Source organism: Balaenoptera borealis (assembly GCF_965194805.1).
Source record: "Balaenoptera borealis genome assembly, chromosome: 16".
NCBI lineage: Eukaryota > Metazoa > Chordata > Mammalia > Artiodactyla > Balaenopteridae > Balaenoptera > Balaenoptera borealis.
In genome coordinates, this window is record NC_138872.1 from 29,958,737 (window position 1) to 29,983,183 (window position 24,447).

The window sequence follows — 24,447 nt, forward strand, 5'->3', positions numbered from 1 at the left end:
TTGGTTTAAGATGAAGGAAGTTGTATCAGAGTTTGCTAAGCCAATTTGATTCCCCAAATTAGAAATTATACACAGACTTTCTAAGTTCATATGTAAAGTGTCCAAACCTGAAATTTTATCAGCACTATAGACAAATGCAAAGTATTGTGTTGCCCTTGCTTCTCTCTGACTCACACCTGACTTTGGAAAGTGAAGATGTGCGCATCCACCTCTGACAGCCTAGGCTCAACAGCTCCAACATGGCAGCCTCACCCACGTGTCAACATGTCAACATCCACATGCACCTCCATCCTCCCCTCCAGGCCCCAAGGCAACGTGTTAATGAACTGAGGGTGTTGCCTGTTTAATTTCAGAAATGGGTCAAGTTTAAAAGAGACTTTGATAATTTCAAGACTCAATGTATTCCCTGGGAAATGAAGATCAAGGACATTGAAAGTGAGTATTTTGGTGTCACTGTTTTTAGTTTGTTTGCTGAAGGGCGTTCTTGACTAACTGATTAGGTTATGTTATAGGTTCTGTTGTACTAGAAAAAAGATGAAAGCAGAAACTAACACACCATTGTAAAGCAATTATACTCCAATAAAGATGTTAAAAAAAAAAAAGAAAAGAAAAAAGGTGAACTTTGGACTAGTCAGACCAAAATTTAAAATGTGCTTCTTCACTTCCTGATTGTAGGAACTTAGGCACATCGGTTAAGCCCTTTTATTTATCTAGAAAAAAAAAAGGGATGTATATTCCACAGACTGACATGAAAATTGAATCTATCACACACATAAAGTCCTCCTTTATGTTAATGTCCTTCTGCAACACTTACATCCACCATCTTTCTCTCCTCAGGTCACTTTGGTTCTTCAGTGGCATCATATTTCATCTTTCTCCGATGGATGTATGGAGTTAACCTCGTCCTTTTTGGCTTAATATTTGGTCTAGTCATAATCCCAGAGGTAAGAAAAGAACTGCTTACAACTTCAGATAGTGTTGAGGCTTATCATGACAGCCATCTTCATTTATATAAATCAAATACTCTGTTTAACAAAGAATCCGTCATTCATTTTAAATTCTGTGCTCACATCATTTGCCCAGATAGCCGAGTACAAAGAATGGAACCAAAATATTTCCATTTCTGAATTAACAGGTGGACCCTACATTCTTCTACCTTTCCTTTTACTTTAAAATTAGTGGAGAATTAATATCTCAGTGAGGTTTTTTCTCTTTCACCTTGAAAAAAAAAGAGATAGAATGCATTATATAATTTATTACCCCAAAGAAACCCTGCATTTGAATAGCACTCCTCACTGTTCTCCCAGATACAATCTTATTATGGGTGTAGGCAGATCCTTACCTATAGCTTAGTAATTGAGAGACAAAAAAGGAACAAGTGACCTGTACAAATTTACGCAGTAAATTTGTAGTGAATGAGATTCCAGGTTTGCGGAGTGTTGGCCTGGGGCCTTTTCCAGGGCTGCCTGTGGTCCATTAGCGTTTAGCACAGTAATTGCTACAGTCCTGCCTGAACCATTTGGTGCTTGTGCTGGGTACACAAGTGAATTTACCTTTACAGCTTACAGGGTAATGGTATTTATGCATTTAGTATTTTTTCCTTTCAGGTTTATTAATTGGCTCTATGATAGGTTACTGATTCCTACTTTATTACAAATGATTCCATGAGAATATTAGAGTCAACTCTATCTGTAGTCACATCTTTGGGAAACTTTCCTGAACATCTATTTTTCACAAAATTAAAAGACTTCCATGGAATGTGAATTAAATCAGATTAGTTAGAAGAAGTTGAGGGCTTATTATAATAGTACTTGGTAGCAAAGGAGTGTTATATTATTGATAAAACCCTTGAATTCTTTTCTACATTACCCAAAGAGTGTACTTACAATTTTGTTTATGTCATTAACTAACCTTTATACTCTTTTATGTGCACACCTGGAAATCAAGGATTATGAGTCAGTACACTTTGTCCTATATATATATTCTTAAGCCATTGTCACTCTCCAATACAGAGATAAGGATTTTATTTTATTTTATTTTATTAAATGATTCCATATTAACATTTTTTTTAAATTTTTATTTATTTTTGGCTGTGTTGGGTCTTCGTTGCTGGGTGCGGGCTTTCTCTAGTTGCAGCGAGCAGGGGCTACTCTTCGTTGCGGTGCGCGGGCTTCTCATTGTGGTGGCTTCTCTTGTTGTGGAGCACGGGCTCTAGGCACGCGGGCTTCAGTAGTTGCAGCACACAGGCCCTAGAGTGCACGGGCTTCAGTAGTTGCAGGCTGTGGGCTCAGTAGTTGTGGTGCACAGGGTCTAGGGTGCGCGATCTTCAGTAGTTGTGGCTTGCGGGCTCTAGAGTGCAGGCTCAGTAGTTGTGGCGCGTGGGCTTAGTTGCTCCACTGCATGTAGGATCTTCCCGGATCAGAGATTGAACCTGTGTCCCCTGCACCAGCAGGCGGATTCTTAACCACTGCACCACCAGGGAAGTCCCCAGAGATAAGGATTTTAAACCTTCTGGCAAATGTGTACAAATGCTCTTGAAACAAATCTGGTTCTCCCCAGTATTGTCAGAAGTTAAATAGAAGTTTTACTTCTCCCCTCCATAACCAAGGAGGAGAGAGTTTTCCCCAGTAGTCACTGGGGAAATTTACTCTCACAGACTCTTTACTTTCTTCCTGGGAGTTTTTGATTCCAAATGGATTTATTTCCATGAGAAGAGATTACATTTAAATGCTGTAGGCATATAAGACATCACTAGAATTTTGCTATACAGTGGTCCAGAAAGGCAATGTTTTGGGGAAGGTGAATAATTTTAAAAACACTGAGGGTATTTTTTTCTCAAAGAAAACATTACATTTTATATAATTTATATATATTGATATAATTTGTAAATATTTCCTATCAAGGGGACATTTGTTTGAAACAATGAAAATTTAGTGATTGGTGCATTCCAATGAAGCAGCCAAGACCTGAACTGTCCAGGAAAGGACACCTTGATTTGATTGGCAGGTGTTTGGGAAGCTGTCTTGGAGTAGGATGGGAGAAAGAAGAGAAAGAGAGAGACAGGGAAAGAGTAGAACAGACAAGACTTGATGATAGGTTGGATAACAGCAGTTGAGAATGTGGAGTATCCCAACATGCCCTCTTAATTAGGATAGTGGGAAATTGGCTTCGTGGGAATCTGACACATCCAAATTCACTGCAGGTAGAGTAGAGGAGATGACCTGTTGTTCAAGGACACGGCTAACTTCAGGGCCCAAAGGTTTTAAGCCTAAACCTAATGATCAGATATTCCTATGGCTCATGGCTGTTTTAAGGCTAACCACAGTGACTCAGAGGGTCTAGGAATAAGAATGTTAGAAGTGCTCAAATGTTAGACAACTCTAACAGAATTTTTCCTCATACTCATCTTCTTTTGCCACAAATCCTTGATACATTTCAATGGAATCAAACTGCTCTGAATGCTTGAGTGAATCTTGTTCAGCTTTAATGACAACTGCCTGCAGATCCGAGAATGCCTTCATGGTCCCAGGAGAGCCCTCAGTTATGCTGCAGGAGCTCGCTATCAAGGCCTTGCTACATGATGAGCTCATGTATTTCTTGTCTTAACACGGGCTGCATATGAAAATCACTTGGGGAGTTTTTTTTAAATACGAAGTCCAATCAATTGAATCTGAATCTCTGAGAATGTGGCTCTGGCATCCCTATATTAAAAGCTCCTATGGTAGGCAGGCATCTGAGATTGCCCCCAGCGATCCTCCTCTCCTGGTAGCATGCCTTTGTATAATCAATCCCCTCCACCTGAGTAAAGCCTAGACCTTGTGGCTTGCTTTTAACAAATAGAATATAACCAAAGTGACAGGCTGTCACTTACATGATTAGGTTATAAACGACTGTGACTTCCATCTGGCATTTTCTCTTGGTTCCCTTCTTGGCTCACATGCTTTGATGAAGCAACCTGCCAGACTGGAGAGGCCCACTGGCACGGAACTGACTGTGGCTTTGGACAAGAGCCAGCAAGGAACTGAGGCCCTCAGTCCAACAGCCCATGAGGAACTAAATCTTGACAACAACCAAGGGAGTGCATCTGGAATCAGATCCTGCCCCACCAGGCCTTCAGATGAGACCAAAGCCCTGGCAGACACCTTGACTGAAGCCTGTGAAAGACCCTGAAGCAAAGGACCCAGCTAAGCCCAACCCAGGTTCCTGACCTGCAGAAACGAGGAGATAGTTTTAGGATAATTTAATATACAAAAATAGATGACAAATACAGCTCCCCAAGTTATCCTAATATGCAGCCAGGGTGTACACTGCTAGTGTACATTAATTAATTTAATTAAATAATTCTTTAAAATATCTTGTAAGTTCTGCTCTAGGGTTCACACAGGCAGCACTCAGTAAGCCTCATATTGGTACTTCCTCTAAAAATAACTATTAAAACTTTCAGATATATGGAAAGGTATAAAGAATGAGCCCATTTGCCTGCCACTAAGTTTAAAAATAAAAAATTACACACACACTAGAGTCCTCCATCTACTTCTCCCCAATTATGTTACCCACATAACTCTCACAAGTGATCACTCTCCTGAACTTTCCATTTCAACTTAACATTTTAAAATGTATTGGCTTAAAGTTAAATAACATAGTTTCTTGTTTTTTAAAATCACTCATGTATCTGAAGTTATATTCCCTTTTGCATGATAGTGTAATTTTTTCCTCATTTACATTGAAGGTTTGTCTCTTTTAGTTATTTTATTAAAGAAACAACTTTGGCTTTGTTTATTCTCTGACATGTCGCATCCCGCAGCTAGGGATCCCGCATGCTGCAACTATAAGATCCCACACGTGGCAATGAAGATCCCGCATGCCACAGCTAACACCCAGGGCGGCCAAATAAACAAATATTTTAAAAAATATATATGACTGAATAAACAGGAGGGCACATTCGTGGAAGGGAAAACTTACTATCATAAAAAAGATCAATCCTTCCTAAATCAATATGTAAATTTAATACAATCCTTATTTTTTAAATAATTAAGGGTGTGAATCAAGTCATATATATAAAAGGGTATTAATAACAGAATTATGTACACATGAAGAACTAGTAATACTCTAATTAGTCCAACAGTAGGGGACGTTGTAAGTAAGTTTATGGTACATACATGTGATTAGATATTTTAAAGTCATTTTATTTTGAAAAATACCATACACCATAGGGAATTGGTCATAAAATAATATTAAGCTAGATAATCAAGCTAAAACATATATAAAACTCAGAAACTTTGTAAGGAAATACATGAATATCTAACAGTCATTATCTTTAGGATGTGAAGGTGACAGGTAATTTTTTAAACACTCTTCTATACTTTTTCACATTTTCTACAATGAGTATGTAATACTTTTAAAATCAGGAAAGCGATTAATGTTATTTAAAGGAAAAAAAAATGGATGTTCCTGCTCTGAGAAGAGATTTAACCCACTATGTGCACATCTCCGTGTGTTTGTATCTTCTCCACGTGTAATTGTGTCGTTCTGTCCCAACACAAGGTGCTGATGGGGATGCCCTATGGAAGTATACCCAGAAAGACGGTGCCTCGGGCTGAGGAAGAAAAAGCCATGGATTTTTCCGTCCTTTGGGATTTTGAGGTACCATTGCCAACATGCCAATGCACTTCCATTTTGTGATTGTGGATAAGTGTGAAGTGTTTAATTATTGGAAAGCCAGTGCTTTAACCAAATGGGATCCTAGCACTGTGCAAAATGAGCTAGCCAACCATGTCTTCCTAGGCCCCCTTCGTGGGTCCTTTTATCACACACTCTGATAAACGTGACCTCCCCATGAGGCCACAGCTCCCTGCATTCTGCCAGATCTATGTAAGGCGATATTACAGGATGGTTTTATCTCAGCATAACCACAGTAAGACCCCAGGGCTATTGCCAGTCCAGCCTTTCCCCAAGCTTCACATGACATCTTCAACTGAATATCCTACCTGCTTCTCAAATCCAACAACTATCAACCCAAACCTACATCACTTTTTCCCATCTCCTTTATTGGAACCACCGTTCACCCAGTCATTCAAGTCTGAAACCTGAAAGTCATCCCACATTTCCTCTCCTCACCACCACCCCTCACATCCAATCAATCACTAAATCTGAGCCTATCTACTAAACATTTCTTAAACCAGTCTCCTTTTCTCCATCCCTTGCACCTCTCCTCGAACCTCACGGTGGTACCAGGACCACCGTCAGAATCTTCTACCTCTCCTCCCTGCCTTGGCTTGTCTCCTCAAATCTCCATTCCCTCTGCTGCCAGGTGACCTTTCTAAAATGTAAACCTGACCCTGTCACTCCCCACCTCCGATATTCCTTTATTCCCACTCCCAGATGGAATAAAGCCCAGTGTTCTGAACTGGGTTTACAAAAGAATTGTTCATGACCTGGCTGCCTTCTACCTCTCCAGTCCCAGTCCCATGTCTGTCTAAGACCTCACACTTTATGCCCCAACATTATCAACTTTCAGGGAAGTCCAGTGCCTCCCTGCCTTTGCTCACGATCCTCTGCCTGGAACATCCCTCCTTCTTTTTGGAATCCTCATACCGCCGTGCCTCTGGGGGCCTTGGTCTGCAGCTCCAAGGAGATCCAGAGGCAGGAGGCCTGGCTGTGGTGGTTCAAGCAACACATCTTGCTGCTGCCATCCTTCACTCTCATAGTCAGATTCAAGACCCCTCAGAAATGTGTGAAAATGAGCTGGAGTATTTTTCTAAGTCATTTGGAACAGGAGTGTTCCAAATAACTACTATACCACTAAGAATTACATACTACTACCACTACATGCTACTACTAAGAATTTCCTTTATTCTTTATTTCACCCAAGGACCCCTGTTGAAATGTCCTATCCACTCAAAACCAACAATTTATTCAGCAATAATCCCATGTTGTACTTGTTATTGTTGCCAAGGATAAATTTTTATTTTTCAAGTAAAAATTAAAATTTTGGAAAACTTATATCCATCACCATGACAGTGGCAGTTTCTCAGTAGTTAAATACTTTTCTGATGAGATCAATGGAGATATTAACAGTGTGATTTTTTTTATATTGTATAAGAAATGTGTCAACATTTGGCATACGTTCATAACTCAGTGAACCATTACTTTCCAGATGACCAATACATGATGTTACAAAATCATGTGTGAGTAAAAGATCCCACATCTTGATAGTAAAAGATAGAGCAATAGAATTTTAAAAACTATATTTTGAGATAATTTTAGACTTACAGAACAGTTGCATAAATAGTACAGAGAGTTCCCATATACCCTTCACCCATTCACCTTATGATAACATCTCATATACCCATAGAACAATTATCAAAACTAAGAAATTAATCTTGATACAATATTATTAACTAAAATATAGTATTTATTTGGATTTCACCAGTTTTTCCACTAATGCTCTTTTTCTATCCCAGGACCCAACTCACAATCTCACATTGATTTAATTGTCACATCTCCTTACTCTCCTCCAATCTGTGACTGTTCTCTGTCTTTCAGTGGCCTTGACACTTTTGAATAGTGGTCAGTTGTTTGCCCCTGAATTTGGGTTTGTCTGATGTTCTCTCGTGATTGGTTATGAATTGTTGGGGAAGTAACGTGCCTTTCTCAGAGTGTCAAATCAGGGTTACATTATGTTGACCACTTGGTTAAAGTGATATCTGCCAGAATTCTCTGCTGTAAAGTTAGTATTTTTCCCTTTTTAATTACTTAGTATTTGGGGGAGAGCAATGGATCTTAAGGTATGAAAAAGTTCATTATGTGATTCATATTCCACATTGCAACTAACCTTTAAGAGATAACTATTTAGTTAGTGGGTTGAGGTATGATATCAAAGAAGAAATAGCCACAAGTATATGAAAAAAAACTATTAAAATTTGGCTCCCCTGTCCAACTACATATCTTTGTGAGGTCAGAATAATCCCCTGTTTTATATTCAGCAAAGACATAAAAGAAGTGCTAAAATTATAAGTTAATTTTACACCTAAATTATTATACCTAAAAAGTGCGCTAATTACACCTAAAGCCAATTATACCAAAAAACAAAACCAAAATGAAACTCGAAGCTCAGGTTACATTGTGAGCCTTATCACATAGTTTTCTTTAGAAGTTTTGAAATACTGAGAAAGTTCACGGACTCCCTTCTAGTTCCAGAGTGTTAAATTAAGACCCTGGGCACAGGGTGGGGAGTGGAGGGGGAATTTGGAGCCGTGTGTGCATGTGCACACAGATGCACACACAGACACAGACACACACACACATACCTTATCCCTAATTTGTCCTGAATGTTAACAACACTCTCCTCCCCGTGCTGTGTCTCCGTGCACTCTGTATAATGGAGAAATAGACAGGAGAAAGAAGAGGGCAGATGTGGAGATGGGCATAGACTCTGGAGCAACTCCGGGAGTGAAGGGAAGAACAGGAACATCGAGAACCCTTCCTTCCTCCCCTCCGGCTCCCATCACACTCCTGAGAAAGATACCCCAGGTCGATGGAATCGTCCAATGACTGTCCCGTTGAGCTTACAAACCCAGAGCATTTGGCTTTGCTGCCCCACAGGGCTACATCAAGTATTCCGCTCTCTTCTACGGCTACTACAACAACCAGAGGACCATCGGGTGGCTGAGGTACAGGTTACCCATGGCTTACTTCATGGTGGGGGTCAGCGTGTTCGGCTACAGCCTGATGATCATCATTAGATCGTAAGTATGACCGTCTCATTTACAGGCTTTTAATTTTCTTCCCACAAACACCCCACTCCTGTGGCCACACTGTGCCTACTTACCTTCTTGTTGGGGATTTAGAGAGAAAACAAGGAAACAAATAAAGCAAATGCAGATTGTCATATGGGGTATAAAAGACACAGACAGGGTAATGTGGGAAGTTCTGGGAAATGGGATAGACAGTCCTTTAGAGGAGGCTGGGCACAGCACTTTAGACAAAGCAAGAGCATGTGCAAAGGCCCTGAGGCAGCAAATATCCTACTGAGTCCCCAAAACTGTCAAAAAAAACAGTGTGGCTTGAAAGGGAACATGGTACCCATTAAGGAAAGGCTGAAGAAGTTTGCAAGGTCTGTTTTTGTTTTCCCCAGAGCCCAGCTTCCTCAGAAAAACCCTCTGCTTCTCTGTCTAGCTGGCATGTGAGAACTGAGCTGGTGCCTACAAAGATACAATGAGGCTAAATCAGTGTACATGGCAGTGAGTAACCTTGGTGTCCTCTCCAGCCCCAACTCTACTTGTCTCTGTGGTCAGAAATGGCTTTTTAATATGTCTGTGCCTCTTAATTCATATTCTCTGAAGAAAAACTTTGGCCCAGCCCACAAACTGCCTTCTTCTAAGTCAGAGGACCCCAGTCAGCACAGGCTGTGCAGGGTGGGGACACAGTCTGTGCACAGACCTGACCACCAGGCCCACTCACCCTTCAGCAGAGCCACAAGAGAAGAACAGGGCCGCTGTGTGTGCACAAGAAACAGAGCGCCCTTGAAGCCCGGCTAGAACCCCCGGAAAGCGATGGGCGGGCCCAGCTGGGTTTTCTATCTTATCATCTCAGGGGAAAATGCTGCTGTTTACAAGAGCCTGCCTGGCACAAGACAGTGACCACTAGGTGACATGTGGCTGCTCAGCTCTATCAAACAAAAGGAAAAAAAAAACAAGGAGACAGGAGAGACAGGCTTGGTTTTATTCTTAGCCTTCACATTGCTATGTTTTTCCCTGCCAAATTTAAGGATATGGAATGTTTCTCTGTTGAACCAAAAAATTAACTAAGGCAACCAGGCCCCTGGAACAGCAAATCCCAAAAGCCAACAGGTCAGATAGAGTCAGAGAGGGGCAACCCCACCCCCGTTGTATCTGATGGAGCCCCTGCCTGGGATTCCATGGTTCCCACGGGACTGATCTCCAGGAAGCACAAAGAGAGTGATACCAACCAGGGTTCTTGGCTTCCTTAATCAATAGAAATTGACTAGAGGCCAGATGAGAAATTCAGGCAAGGCTTTACTGGGGCCGCTGCTACAGCAGCTGGGGAGCAAGAACAAACAGCACGTTTCCTTGCTTGCTCACTGACGGCGGGGGTGGGGGGGTGGGGGAGCTTGTTTCTAATATGGGGTGAAGGTAGGGCCAGGGGTCAGGCCAGAGGTGTGGCTTAGGTGTTTTGCCCACCCCTTAGGTGGTGTGTGCAGGCATGCTCCGTACCCTGCTTTTGCTCCCAATACCCTGCTTTTGCTCCTGGCTCTTCAGAAATGGCAGTTGGGATTTTTTCTTTTTTTTTGTCTTTTTGTATCTTTTGCGTACAGAATTTGCCCCAACTGTGCATGCACACAGTTATTTTTAGTCCCATATAGTTTCTTTGTATTTTGTAGCTCAAGGAGAGGTGTGTCCAGCACTGCAGCAAAGGGTCCCAGGTCCCAGGCCTGTCTCAAGAGGATGAGGACAGGTAGGATGAAATAGGGGGCTATCAAGGCAGGTCCAAGGTACTTTCCTCCGAGCTTGCTTAAGAAAAAGATGTGCGTATTGTCTGGTTGTAGTACTAACTGCCTCAGGGCTTATTGAATTTTACATCAGAAATATATGATTTTTATCCAAAAAAACAGATGAATTAGAAGGGGATATTCTCTGTGAGAATGAAGAGTTCTAAAACATTTGCAGGTGAGTCAAGCCACAAGAAATCAGACGTCAGGGTAGAAAACATGGTTAGTGTTTTCTGTACCCTGCAGACTCCTTGTTACACAGTTGACACCATGTGTGCGCGCAGGGGACTCTGAATTTGGGGGGAAGGTGCTCTGGCTATCGGTAGCCAGATTCAAATCCATCTTGGCTCTTTCCCTTCACTGGATGTCTGCCACCTGTTTCCCTTGGGCTGACACAGTAGACACAGGGGCAGACATAACAACAGCAGTGTGCACCCTACAGGATGGCCGGCAACACCCAGGGCAGCACGAACGACGGGGAGAGCGATAACTTCACATTCAGCTTCAAGATGTTCACCAGCTGGGACTACCTGATCGGGAATTCAGAGACAGCCGACAACAAATACGCCTCCATCACCATCAGCTTCAAGGTAGTCCCTTCAGGGCCATTCCCACTTCCCGGGGGAACTTTGGGTCCCTCCTGTCATTGGGAGACTTCTCCCAGCTGGGGCATGGGAAATAAGATCCCCGATTAATTTGTGGTAAGAGCTTTACCAGAAGTGGGAGCCTAGCTCTCAAGCCTTCAAGAAAGAATGCTCATGGCTGGTACCCACCATCTGTTTCTTAACATGGCAGAGAATCATGGAGTTGGTCCCTGGTTCTGCCTCTTTCCTCGTAGAACTGCTTTCTGCTGGAGGAAGTGAAAGGACACACTTGGGGCAGCCGTTCTCAATGTTTACACATATTTGTATGATCTAAGGAGCATTAAAAATCTTCTGGGCCCCAGCCCCAGAGATTCTGGTGTAATTGGTCTGGGGTGGGGTCCTGGCATTGGTTTTTTGAAAACTCCCCCAAGAACACCCACAAAGAGTTGAGAACCCTGGTTTGGGGGTGTGGGAATAAAGGAATCAATTAAGTGTACAACTCCACACTTAATTATCTTATTAATTTGTTCACAAGAGAGATATGAGGTGGCCTACAGAATATAGAACGAAAGCAAGCCTGAGGGTGAGCAGATGAATGAAAGCAGAAACACTGCACATCTCACTTTTCCCTCCATGACTGTAAAAACCATTCAAAGTTCTTTTTTATTTATTTATTTAGTTAGTTAGTTATTTTTAACATCTTTATTGGAGTATAATTGCTTTACAGTGGTGTGTTAGTTTCTGCTCTATAACAAGGTGAATCAGCTATATATATACATATATCCCCATATCTCCTTCCTCTTGCCTCTCCCTCCCACCCTCCCTATCCCACCCCTCTAGGTGGTCACAAAGCACCGAGCTGATCTTGTGCTATGTGGCTGCTTCCCACTAGCTATCTATTTTACATTTGGTAGTGTATATATGTCCATGCCACTCTCTCACTTCGTCTCAGCGTACCCTTCCCACTCTCCGTGTCCTCAAGTCCATTCTCTACGTCTGCGTCTTTATTCCTGTTCTGCCCCTAGGTTCATTAGAACCTTTTTTTTTTTTTAGATTCCATGTATATGTGTTAACATACGGTATTTGTTTTTCTCCTTGTGACTTACTTCACTCTGTATGACAGACTCTAGGTCCATCCACCTCACTACAAATAGAGCTCTTTTTTTTTTTACTTGAAGTATATTTGATTTACAATGTTGTGTTAGTTTCTGTTGTATAGCAAAGTGATTCAGTTATACATATATATTCATTTTCATATCCTTTTCCTCTATAGGTTACTACAAGATATTGAATATAGTTCCCTGTGCTATATACAGTAGGACCTTGTTGTTTGTCTATTTTGTATATAGTAGTTTGTATCTGCTAATCCCAAACTCCTAATTTATCCCCCCCTTTCTCCTTTAGTAACCATAAGTTTGTTTCCTATGTCTATGAGTCTGTTTTGTTTTGTAAATAAGTTCATTTGTAGCATATTTTAGATACCACATATAAGTGATATCATATGGTATTTGTCTTTCTCTTTCTGACTTACCTCACTTAGTATGATGAGCTCTAGGTCCATCCATTATTTCATTCTTTTTTATGGCTGGGTAATATTCCATTGTGTGTGTGTGTGTGTGTGTGTGTGTGTGTGTGTACGCCACATCTTCTTTATCCATTCATCTGTCAATGGACCCTTAGGTTGCTTCCATGTCTTGGTGCTTATAAATAGTGTTGCAATGAACATTGGGGGTGCATATATCTTTTCAAATTAGAATTTTTGTCTTTTCCAGATATATGCCCAGGAGTGGGATTGCTGGATCATGTGGTAACTCTATTTTTAGTTTTACTATTCTCCACAGTGGCTGCAGTTCCCACCAACAGCATAGGAGGGTTCCCTTTTCTCCACACCCTCTCCAGCATTTATTATTTGTAGACCTTTTAATGATGGCCATTCTGACAGGTGTGAGGTGACACCTCATTGTAGTTTTGATTTGCATTTCTCTGATAATTAGCATGTTGAGCATCTTTTCATGTGCCTGGTGGCCATCTGTATGTCTTCTTAAAAACCATTCAAAGTTCTTGATAGTCCAGTGCTTCTCCTGTCTGATCAGTCAGACTTTCTTACCCCAGGACCTTGCAGAGGTCAGATCTACACCACAACGGTGCTTTGTTGTCTTGCCTTCTTCTCTCTCTTCTCTCCTGGCCCTTCTGGGAGGAGAAGTGGGCTGCTGCCCACTGATACCAATCGTTGCCTACAGAAGGCAGGTACACCCACCAGGGACAGGGCTTGGGCTCAGCAACTCACTACATGGGTTTCATGAGCCCCAGAGTCAGCTTGGCAGTGGGTAGAGCAGGGAGCGGGCTCAGTTCTCCTTCTCCTTCTCCTTCTCCTTCTTCTCCTTCTCAGCAATGGGAAGCCTGTGGTGGAGCATCCAAGGGCAGGGTAGGGGTCAACAAAGGCTTTGACCCTTCCTTCAGGACTACTAGAGAGAGACAAAGAAGGTCAATGCCTGTGAAGCACTTTGAACATATGGGAAGGAGAAGGCTTCTCCTCTGAGTCTGTTAAAAACCACTTATATAACAGGGCACATGTTGTGAGAACTGTGTGCATTAATGTATACTAACTGCCTGATGAGTTAGTTGAAACTGAACCCGAACACAATAACTGTTAATTGATTGAAAAATCTCCTTCCTTCTCCCAAGGCAATAGAAGTAAAAACAAAAATAAACAAATGGGACCTAATCAAACTTACAAGCTTTTGCAAAGCAATGAAAACCATAAACAAAACAAAAAGACAACCTACAGAATGGGAGAAAATATTTGCAAATGATGCAACCGACAAGGGCTAAATTTCCAAAATATACAAACAGCACATACAACTCAACAGCAAAAAAACAAACAACCCTATCCAAAAATGGGCAGAAGACCTAAATAGACATTTCTCCAAAGAAGAAATACAGATGGCCAATAGGCACATGAAAAGATGCTCAACATCACTAATTATTAGAGAAATGTAAATCAAAACAACAATGAAGTACCACCTCACATGAGTCAGAATGGCCATCATTAAAAAGTCTACAAATAACAAATGCAAGAGAGGGTGTGGAGAAAAGGGACCTTCCTACACTGTTACTGGGAGTGTAAGTTGGTGCAGCCACTATGAAAGCAGTATGGAGGTTCCTCAGAAAACTAAAAATAGAATTACCATATGATCCAGCAATCCCACTCCTGGGCATATATCCAGACAAAACTAGAATTCAAAAAAGATACATGCACCCCTATGTTCATAGCAGCACTATTCACAGTAGCCAAGACATGGAAACAACCTAAATGTCCATCGATAGATGAATGGATAAAGAAGATGTGGTACAGTGGAATACTACTCATCCATTAAAAAGAACAAAATAATGCCATTCGCAGCAACATGAATGCAACTAGAGATTATCATACTAAGTGAAATAAGTCAGAAAGAGAAAGACAAACACCATATGATATCACTTATATGTGGAATCTAAAAAATGACACAAATGAACCTATCTAGGAAACAGAAAGAGACTCATGGACATAGAGAACAGACTTGTGGTTGCCAAGCGGGAGGGAGGTGGGGGAGGAATGGAGTGGGAGGTCGGGGTTAGCAGATGGACGCTTTTATATATAGAATGGATAAACAACAAGGTCTTACCATATAGCGCAGAGAACTATATTCAATATCCTATGATAAACCATAATGCAAAAGAATATTTTTTAAAAAGAATGTATATATATATATATATATATATATATATATATGTGTGTGTGTGTGTGTGTGTGTGTGTGTGTGTGTGTGTATAACTGAATCACTTTGCTGTACAGTAGTAATTAACACAACATTATAAATGAACTATACTTCAATTTAAAAAAAAAATCTCCCAGGTACTTTGGTGTCCGGGAGACCTCATTTTCCATCCTGGCTCTGCCATATACTAATTGTGTCTTTCTATGAAAAACTTACTAATGCAGGATACAAGGTTAATAGTAAAAAATCTATTGTATTTTTATACACTAGCAGCAAAGAATTAGAAAATAATTTATTTCCAGTTTCAATAAAATGACATAAAGTACAAAAAATTCCAAGGAATAGATTTAACCAAAAAAAAAAAAAAATGTGTGAGACTGCCTACACCAAAAAGTACAAAACATTGCTGAAAGGAATTAAGAAACTCTAAATAAATGGAAAAATATACCATGCCCATGGATTAGAACAGGGGTCAGCAAACTATGGCCCAGGGTCCAAATCCAGCCTGCTGCCTATTTTTGTAAATAAGATTTTATTGAGACAAAGTCATGCTCATTTATTTATATATTATCTATAGTTGCTTTCATGCTACAGTGACATAGTTGAGTAGCTATGAGAGAGACCACACGGCTTGCAAAACCAAAGATATTTGCTATCTGGTTTTTTAATAGAAAAAAACTTGGCCAGAACTTTTTTATTAAAAAAGCCAGCCGCGGGCTTCCCTGGTGGCGCAGTGGTTGAGAATCTGCCTGCCAATGCAGGGCACACAGGTTCGAGCCCTGGTCTGGGAAGATCCCACATGCCGCGGAGCGACTGGGCCCGTGAGCCACAATTGCTGAGCCTGCGCGTCTGGAGCCTGTGCTCCGCAACGGGAGAGGCCGCGATGGTGAGAGGCCCGCGCACCGTGATGAAGGGCGGCCCCCGCTTGCCGCAACTGGAGAAAGCCCTCGCACAGAAATGAAGACCCAACACAGCCATAAATTAATTAATTAATTAAAAAAAAAAAAAAAAAGCCAGCCCCTGGCTTAGAAGACTTGATATTGGCCGAGTCGGGTGGCATATGGGACCTTAGTTCCCCGACCAGGGATCAAGCCTGCAGTGCCTGCAGTGAAAGTGCGGGGAAGTCCCAGAAGACTCAGTATTTTTCAGATTAAATTCTAAACTACTTGATCTATAGAGTTAAAACAGCCCCCATTGGATACTGAGATCTCTCTGGGCATTAGTAGCTGTAACTGGTTTTTTGTTGGGATTAAGGATAATGGATGGTGAGTGTTCAGCACCACACCTAACACACAGTAAGTATCCAGTAAATCTAAGCTTTGTCACTACATGTACCAAAGTAGAAGTAACAAGAAAAAATGTAATTTTTTAAGATTCCTTTTTTTCTTCCAGTTTTATTGCGATATAATTGACATACAGCACTGTATAAGTTTAAGGTGCACACAGCATAATGCTTTGACTTACATACATCATGAAATTATTACCACAGTAAGTTTCATGAACATCCATCATCCCGTATAGATACAAAATTAAAGAAATAGAAAAAAATATATTTTTCCTTGTGATGAGAACGCGGGACTTACTCTAACCACTTTCATATATAACATACAGCAGTGTTAATTATATTTAACATGTACCTTACATCCCTAGTACTTATTTATCTTATAACTAGAAGTTTGTATCTTTTGACTGCCTTCCTCCAGTTCTCCCTCCATCCACCCCATCCCCCACCTCTGGTAACCACAAATCTGATCTCTTTTTCTATAAGTTTGTTTGTTTGTCTGTTTGTTGAGTATAATTGACTTTCAACACTATGTTAGTTCCTGTTATACGGCAGAGTGATATTTCTCTACAATTAAAAATGACCACCATCGTAAGTCTAGTTATAATATGTCACCATACAAAGATATTACTTAGTCATTAATTATATTTCCCACTTTGTACATTTTGTACTCGTGACATTTATTTTTCACCTGGAAGTTTGTACCTCTTAATCTCCCTCACCTATTCAAAATGTATTTTCTTAAAGAAAAGCATTATCCATATACCACCCCCTCTGAATTCTTTCATTTCTGGAAATATAGAAAGTAGTAATCTCAAGGAACCCAACAACAATGGTTTCTTGTTATTATTCACATCTCATTTTCACACATCAAGGAATCAATAGTGGATGAACAAGAGAGTAACAAAGAAGAAAATGTCCATCTGACAAGATTTCTCCGTGTCCTGGCCAACTTTCTCATCATCTGCTGTTTGTGTGGAAGTGGGTACCTCATTTACTTTGTGGTGAAACGATCCCAAGAATTCTCCAAAATGCAGAACGTCAGCTGGTATGAAAGAAATGAGGTGAGGAGGGCATCTCTGCTGAAGTGAATATTTCAGGAAAATACTGACATTACCCTGGTTCCCATGCCATTAAGCTGAATTATTGAATTCTGGACTATAGGACTAATTTTAAAAAGTGAAATTACATCGCTTATAAATCAATTGTCTAGTAATGCATGGGTGTGATTCTGGGCTTGCTTTTCTATTCCATTGGTGTATTTGTCTATTCTTGCACTAATAACACACTGATAAACTATGGCTTTATTGTATGTCTTGATATCTGATAGAGTGAGTTCTCTCATCAAGATCCACAATAACACACATTAAGTTTTTATTGCGCTTGCATTGAATCCATAAATCTCTCTTGGGAATTTGACATCTGTGGTAGTTGGCAAATTCTTCCCATCCTTGTATCCACATTTTTTTGCAATGTGATTTTCTAGCTCCTCCCATGAAGAGGTGGAATCTGTTTCCCATCCCTTGCCTTAGTCAGTGAAACAGTAGCAACGACGATACAAGCAGACTTGAAAAGTGCTTGTATTTTGGAACTTGTTCTCTTGGGAACCTGAGACCTCCACCATGTGAATGATGCCCAGCTAGGCTCCTAAATGATGAGCGGCACATGGCCCAATTATCTCATCACCTTAGGTGACAGCAAATCCACCACCAGATGTGTGAATGAAGCTGACCCCAAAGGCCACACCCTGCACCACATCCCTCTACTGTTGTTTCTGTTCTGTGATCTGAGCTTCTGGTCTTCCATGCTCCTGAGAGGAGGTGATTCTTACCTAGCTCACAACTTTTACAGAACACAAAGCACTGTCCCATATGTTAATTCATTTACTTCTCAAAGATAGTTTGCTATTTTTATCAATGCTAATAGCAGCAATCGTGATGACAACCAGTCACAGAGCAATTAAGACCTGTGGAACACACACTGACTGCTCAGGGCTTATTAGTGCCTTCGCCAGGGTCATACAGCAAGTTGTGGAGACCCCGGGGCATTTCCAGAGGCAGAGGAGGGGGCAAAAAGGAGATGGAGATGCATGGCCCTGGGGGTGCAGAGATGGTGGAGAAGCAAGTGATATTGATGACAAAACTAAACCAGCTCTCCCAATTTCTCAGGTAGAAATTGTGATGTCCCTGCTTGGGATGTTTTGTCCCCCTCTGTTTGAAACCATTGCTGCCCTGGAGAATTACCACCCACGCATTGGACTGAAGTGGCAGCTGGGGCGCATCTTTGCACTCTTCCTGGGAAACCTCTACACATTTCTTTTGGCCCTGATGGATGACGTCCACCTGAAGGTAAAGACCACAAACATTCCCCCAATTCCTAGTGCCCACCAAATTTCTTTTTTAAATATAATAATTTCCTTGTGCATAATTTATATTAATTTAAAAATTTTTGGAAAGGTCAGAAAAGTAAAATGAAGAAAAATATCACCAGATTCCTATGACCCAATTGTTAACATTTTGCTTCAGTTCTTTACTGTCTTTTTCTTAGGCTTTTTCACATCATCTGCATCTCATTTGGTACCCTTAATATTTTATCTGCAGGCTTTCCCGTATTGTTTCTTAGCTGCCATAAATGTTTACCAGCCCAGTATGCATCCACTGAGATGATAAGTCATGGTTGAGTTAACCTTTCATCACTGCTCACCAGATGGTTATGGCGTACCCACCAAGCCAGGCCCTGGGGGTACAGCAGAGAGCAAGACACGCTCCTGTTCCAGGGGAGACAGACTCATTCATCGAAGCATGCTGGGGCAGGTGCTTCAGTGGGAGCAAGCCCAGGGCAGCGTGGCAGTGCACAGGAGGGGCTGCAAACCCCGCCGTGGGGGATCTTAGCGGACCTTGGAGAAAGCAGAGGGAACAGCTCATGCACACAGGGAACTATGAGTTAGCTGAACGATAGAGTGCAGGGGAAGAAGTGAAAAATGAAATTGGGGGACGGGCCAGATTATGATGCTCCTCTTCCCCACACCTCCCTCCTCATGAACTTTTTCCAGGAAAAAGGAAAACAGGAACAGGAAGCTAACTGCAAGTTAGCTAACAGGAACTTAACAGGAAGCTACTGGAAGTTTCTCAGCATGGAAGTGACTGGATCTGACCCTTACCTACTCTCCACCTTCATTTCTTGCTTCCCTCCTACCCTAGTAAACTCCTTCACCCTCCTGAGCTTCACATTTCCTCCACGGGGCAAAATTCTCTCTTGCCTCTCTCTCCACCCTTCTCCCCATGTTTGACTAGTTGACTAATCCTCCTGCGGTTTGGCTCAGATGTCACTGCCTCCAGGAAGGGCCCTGTTGTCTGATGTGGATTTCCTCAGTCCCCAAAGAAAATTTCCCACAGCTCTTATCACTCTGGTCTGTAATTGTCTGTTCGTCTCTGTCACTTACTAGACAGTGAACTTTCTGAGGAAAGCTCCGTTCACTCCTGTGTCGCTCCTGTTCACTCTTGTGTCACCATTGCCTTATATGCCCAGAATAGACCCTGAATAAATTAATCTCTGCCTTATATGCCCAGAATAGACCCTGAATAAATTAATCTCTGCCTTATATGCCCAGAATAGACCCTGAATAAATTAATCTCTGCCTTATATGCCCAGAATAGACCCTGAATAAATTAATCTCAAAAGAAGAATGAATAACTGAATGGATGGATGGATGGACAAATGGATGAATGGACAGATGAATAATAACAGAGAAGAAAACTTCCTGGAAAAGACCCAAGGACTTTAGCCAGTTGCCCCCCTCTCCTCTATAGATTGAAAGGCTGGGGAGGGCATTTCTGGAGAGACCTGTTGAGGGGTAGGGCAGGGGCTAGATGGTAGGGTTGTGGCATATGCTGGCTCTATTTGTTGTTCCTGTGGAAACATTGGACCTTCCCTGGCTCCTTCCAACCCCACATCTCCATCTTCCATTCTAGCTTTCTAACGAAGAGACAATAAAGAACATCACCCACTGGACTCTGTTTCACTACTACAACTCCTCGGGTTGGAACGAGAGCGTCCCCCGGCCACCCCTGCGCCCTGCAGATGTGCCCCGGGGTTCTTGCTGGGAGACAGCTGTGGGCATTGTGAGTAGTTACGCTCTCCTGAAAAGGTGACCCCTGTTCTCAGTTCTTCGTTATCCCTTCTTGATGTTTCCATTTTTAAGCCACCAAAATGTCAAGCTAGCATTTCTTAGGAAAGTTCCACATTTTCACGTTACCTTTTTTTCAGTGTCCCACATATTTCTCTCTGTGCTTCATCTAGTAGTCTAATACCGCTTGGATTTATTTAGAGTTTTACTGCAGATTTCACTGAAAGCCTGAGGTTCTCCACCTGGAAATCATGAATACAACTCCTAAAAGTTGTATACAAGATTTTGTGTGTATACGCATCTGTGCATTTTTCTGTAAAGAGAATTAAAGGTTTTCATTAGAATGTCAAAAATTAACAACTACCATTTCCCCTTATCCACTTTCGCTACTGTTCCTGTAGCTTACACAGTGTGGACTTCAAAGGCTAGTGTTCTTTGCCTTCCTAGGCAGAAACTTGAAGTATTCACAGGTAACACAGGAATCAGCTGCCTTCTCTTCCTCAACTCCGTCTTTTTGCATGGGGTTTCTATTCATCTGCCACCCCTGAAGAATCCATGCCCATAGAGCATTGGACAACAGTGTTTTTAACTGAGGTTGATGAAGTCCCATAGAGGAGAGGATTATATCACACACTTCATCAAACACTGCCTACAAGTCCACCAGCAGATATTTTCCTGAGGCAGGGTTTCCTTTCCACGGGGTCCTGGGGGCTTTTTCTCCCTGCTTCCTTCACAGAAGGCTCAGACTCATGACTTCTCATCTCCTCTAGTCTAAATTCCCCCATTCTCTTCAAATCGTCCTCATCTTTAATGTGTAGAGCAACTCACATTTCTAAACCCATCACAGTGTGTAACAGAGAAAGCCTTCAAGTCAGTAAAACCTACCCTCTTTAGAAGAAAGAAGAGAGTTCATTACCTACATGATTCCTTTGGAATATTCTGCTATAGAATTTCTCTTTTCCTTCCTCACATCCTTGGAAGGCATCTCTCTTGCCCTCCTCCCTGAATGCCTATCACTGATTAAAACTTGTTTCCTTCTGAGTTTGTTGGTAATGATGGGTTTGAGGCGTTTTGTCCTGCTCACCTATGTCCACCACCACCTTCACCCCAGGCCCCAGAGCATCACCTTGCATAGACGTGGAAACCTGATACAAGTCAGTTTGTGTTTTACTTAAGAGTAATAGTCTGAATTCTTGTTAAGGAAAAACCCTGAAAACTCATCAGCCGTTCATCCAGCAAGCATTTATTAATCATCTTGGAAGATACAAAAATGAATAGAGCAGACCCTATGTCCCCTGGGAACTCCAAGTCTATTAGATGTCTTAAAGATTGTGACGAAGTCAGGTAGATCTTTCCAACTTTTCAAAAAAAATTAATAAATTATATGTACTCTACACATCAAAGAAAACTTTGTTCCTTTGCTTTTGGCTCTTCTTCTGTGTGCCTCTGTGAAAAACCTACATTATTTTCTCTACATACCCCCCCCCAAAAAAAATCCAATTAGCAGGGGGTGAAGAAAACCAGCTGCTGTCCCCAGGGACAATGGTCAGATTCAGTCTTAGCTGGGGCAGCTGGCACTTCAGAGCAGGTGGGGGAAGCAAGGAGTGAGCCTTCAGATCCCACATCTATGCAATAGTGCTGATAACTACCAAATACTGGGTATTGCCAACTGCCAGGCAATTTGCATACATAATCACTAACTTTCCCAGTAACCCTGCAAGGTTAATGTTATCAACTTCAAAAGGTTCAGAGACTATCCCAAAGCAATAAATTAGTAACTTGTAGAGCTGGAACCTATAGTAAGCATTTTTCAAAGCATGGGGTCTTTTATCTGCACCACCATTCTGCCACCATTAATCAGAGGGTCACAGAGAAGAATACGAGTGGGTGGGGGAGCATTGGCATGGCTGCAGTCAGTTGGGAGAAGCAGGCATGGTCAAACCCTGACCATCCCCTTTCTCTATGTTCCTCCTTGCAGGAATTCATGAGGCTGACAGTGTCGGACATGCTGGTAACGTGTATCACCATCCTGCTGGGGGACTTCCTGCGGGCTTGTTTTGTCCGGTTCATGAACTACTGCTGGTGCTGGGACCTAGAGGCTGGATTTGTAGGTCACCACTTCATGGGCGTTGTGCAGAAAGGCGTTCCAATCATCCTCTCTGATATAGTCAGATGCATTCTGTGCATTTCTTTAGACGCTTAATGACAGTCTCTACTCTGTCAAGTAATATTTAATTTTTTCTAAGCAGGACACAAAATCCAATAGATAAAAAGTTTTTTTAATATTTTCAAATGTTAAATTTTAAATTCCCAAGATTTAACCCTCCTATATTTGGATTCTGCATGTTTCTTCCTTTAATCCACGCTCACCTGACTTTCCTTCTCTCTCTCCTCACTTTGTTTTCCTCCTTCTCTCATTCTTGTCACTTTTTATCTCCATTTCCGTAAGACAAATTGGGAAGCAGGTTTAAGCTGGCCTCACAAAGACCCCGACTCCCTAATGCTCACACACTTTATGTTCTTTCAAACAGTTGACAAATTTCCAAAACTCTGAAAATCAGAGTCAGGTTGAAAATCTGCATCTGGCTGAGGTGGTTCCTTTCCATGAAGAAGAAGATGAGAGCGGGGCTTCCCTGCTGGCGCAGTGGTTAAGAATCCACCTACCAATGCAGGGGATATGGGTTCGATCCCTGGTCCGGGAAGATCCCACATGCCACGGAGCAACTAAGCCCGTGCACCACAACTAGTGAGCCTGCGCTCTAGAGCCCGCGAGCCACAACTACTGAAGCTTGTGCGCCTAGAGCCCGTGCTCCGTAACAAGAGAAGCCACCACAATGAGAAGCCCGCGCACCGCAACGAAGAGTAGCCCCTGCTTGCCACAACTAGAGAGAAAGCCCACGTGCAGCAACAAAGACCCAACGCAGCCAAAAATTAATTAATTAATTAATTTTTAAAAACGATGAGAAGGAGAAAGATTGGAGGAGAGATTTATTTATTTTGTTTTTAAAGCTTTCTTTACATTTGACTCATTTAATTATTTGCATTTTGTTATTTATTTCATTTACTCCTTGCTTATAATTTCAAGTTACATTTCTGATTAGAACATTGATAAAACGTTCTCTTGGGGCCTCCCAAGGACACACTGTCAGCCTGCAGGCCATAAAAGGTAAAAATTCTCTCTCTGTTTTTTTTTTTTTTAGTTTGGCTATGCTGCACAGCTTGCGGGATCTTTATTTCCCGACCAGGGATTGAACCCAGACCCCTGCGGTGGAAGTGTGGAGTCCTAACCACTGCACTGCCATGGAATTCCCAAAAAATTCTCATTATTTTAATTGGAGAAGATATTGAAGAAAGTTTCAAGTTTGAGAACTTCAAAACTCTTTTTTTAAAAGTTGAAAACATGTTAAAGAAATAGAACTCCGAATCTAAGTTTCCTCTCTGGTCACCAGAGCAGGCTCTTTGGGGTGGAGTGGCTTGGTCAGTTGACTGGTAGTGGGGTCTGGCGGACACGACCTAACAGACTTTCTCTCCTCTCTCTCTCTCTCCCTCCAGCCCTCATATGCTGAGTTTGATATTAGTGGAAATGTGCTTGGTTTGATCTTCAACCAAGGAATGATCTGGTGAGTTATCCATTTCCTCTGGTGATCTCCTCATCTGGGGAGTCAAAAAAGCTGGAATCCCAGACTTTGCCTCAACCAGCTAGAGAGAGGCTGGACAAATCATCTGGCCTCTCTGAGCTCCCTTCTTTCACTTGAGCAGGACTAGAGGAGAACCAGGACAGTGTCTGGCCTACCCACTTGCTACCATGTACGTAGAGAGGGGAGAGAAGAGCTAGGGAGAGAGAAGGAGAAAAGGAAGAGGGAGGAAAGAGGGAGGAGAGAGGGAAGAAGGAAAAAAGGAAAAAGTAGGGTGGGAAAGAAAGAAGAGAAGGAAAGGGAGGGAGGGAGAAGGAAGGGGAGGAAAGGAAAGAGAGAAGGAGGGAGGGAGATAAATGAACTGAGGAACTTCCCTCTGAGAAGGAGTTAGAGGAGGCTGCCTGACTTCAGCCAAACGCTTTCAAAGGCTCATAGCAAGCCAATATCCAATTGTTTTAATTTAAGGACTTCAAATACTTTTCTGAGCAGCAATGCTATTTAATGGAGACCATGGAGAAACAGACAAGAGACCATGTAATTTGCTCCATGCCT

General features: G+C 41.9%; 1 protein-coding gene across 1 annotated transcript in view; it reads left to right on the top strand.

The window, feature by feature from the left end:
- The window catches only part of TMC2 (transmembrane channel like 2), an 80,760-nt gene that overhangs the window by 36,974 nt on the left and 19,339 nt on the right, over positions 1-24,447 (top strand). The window contains exons 5-14 of the mRNA XM_082361501.1: positions 354-435; positions 838-944; positions 5,545-5,643; positions 8,605-8,747; positions 10,953-11,100; positions 17,010-17,198; positions 18,303-18,482; positions 20,106-20,255; positions 22,239-22,367; positions 23,813-23,880. Coding sequence (XP_082217627.1) covers positions 354-435; positions 838-944; positions 5,545-5,643; positions 8,605-8,747; positions 10,953-11,100; positions 17,010-17,198; positions 18,303-18,482; positions 20,106-20,255; positions 22,239-22,367; positions 23,813-23,880 — 1,295 coding nt within the window. The remainder of the gene's footprint in view (positions 1-353; positions 436-837; positions 945-5,544; positions 5,644-8,604; positions 8,748-10,952; positions 11,101-17,009; positions 17,199-18,302; positions 18,483-20,105; positions 20,256-22,238; positions 22,368-23,812; positions 23,881-24,447) is intronic.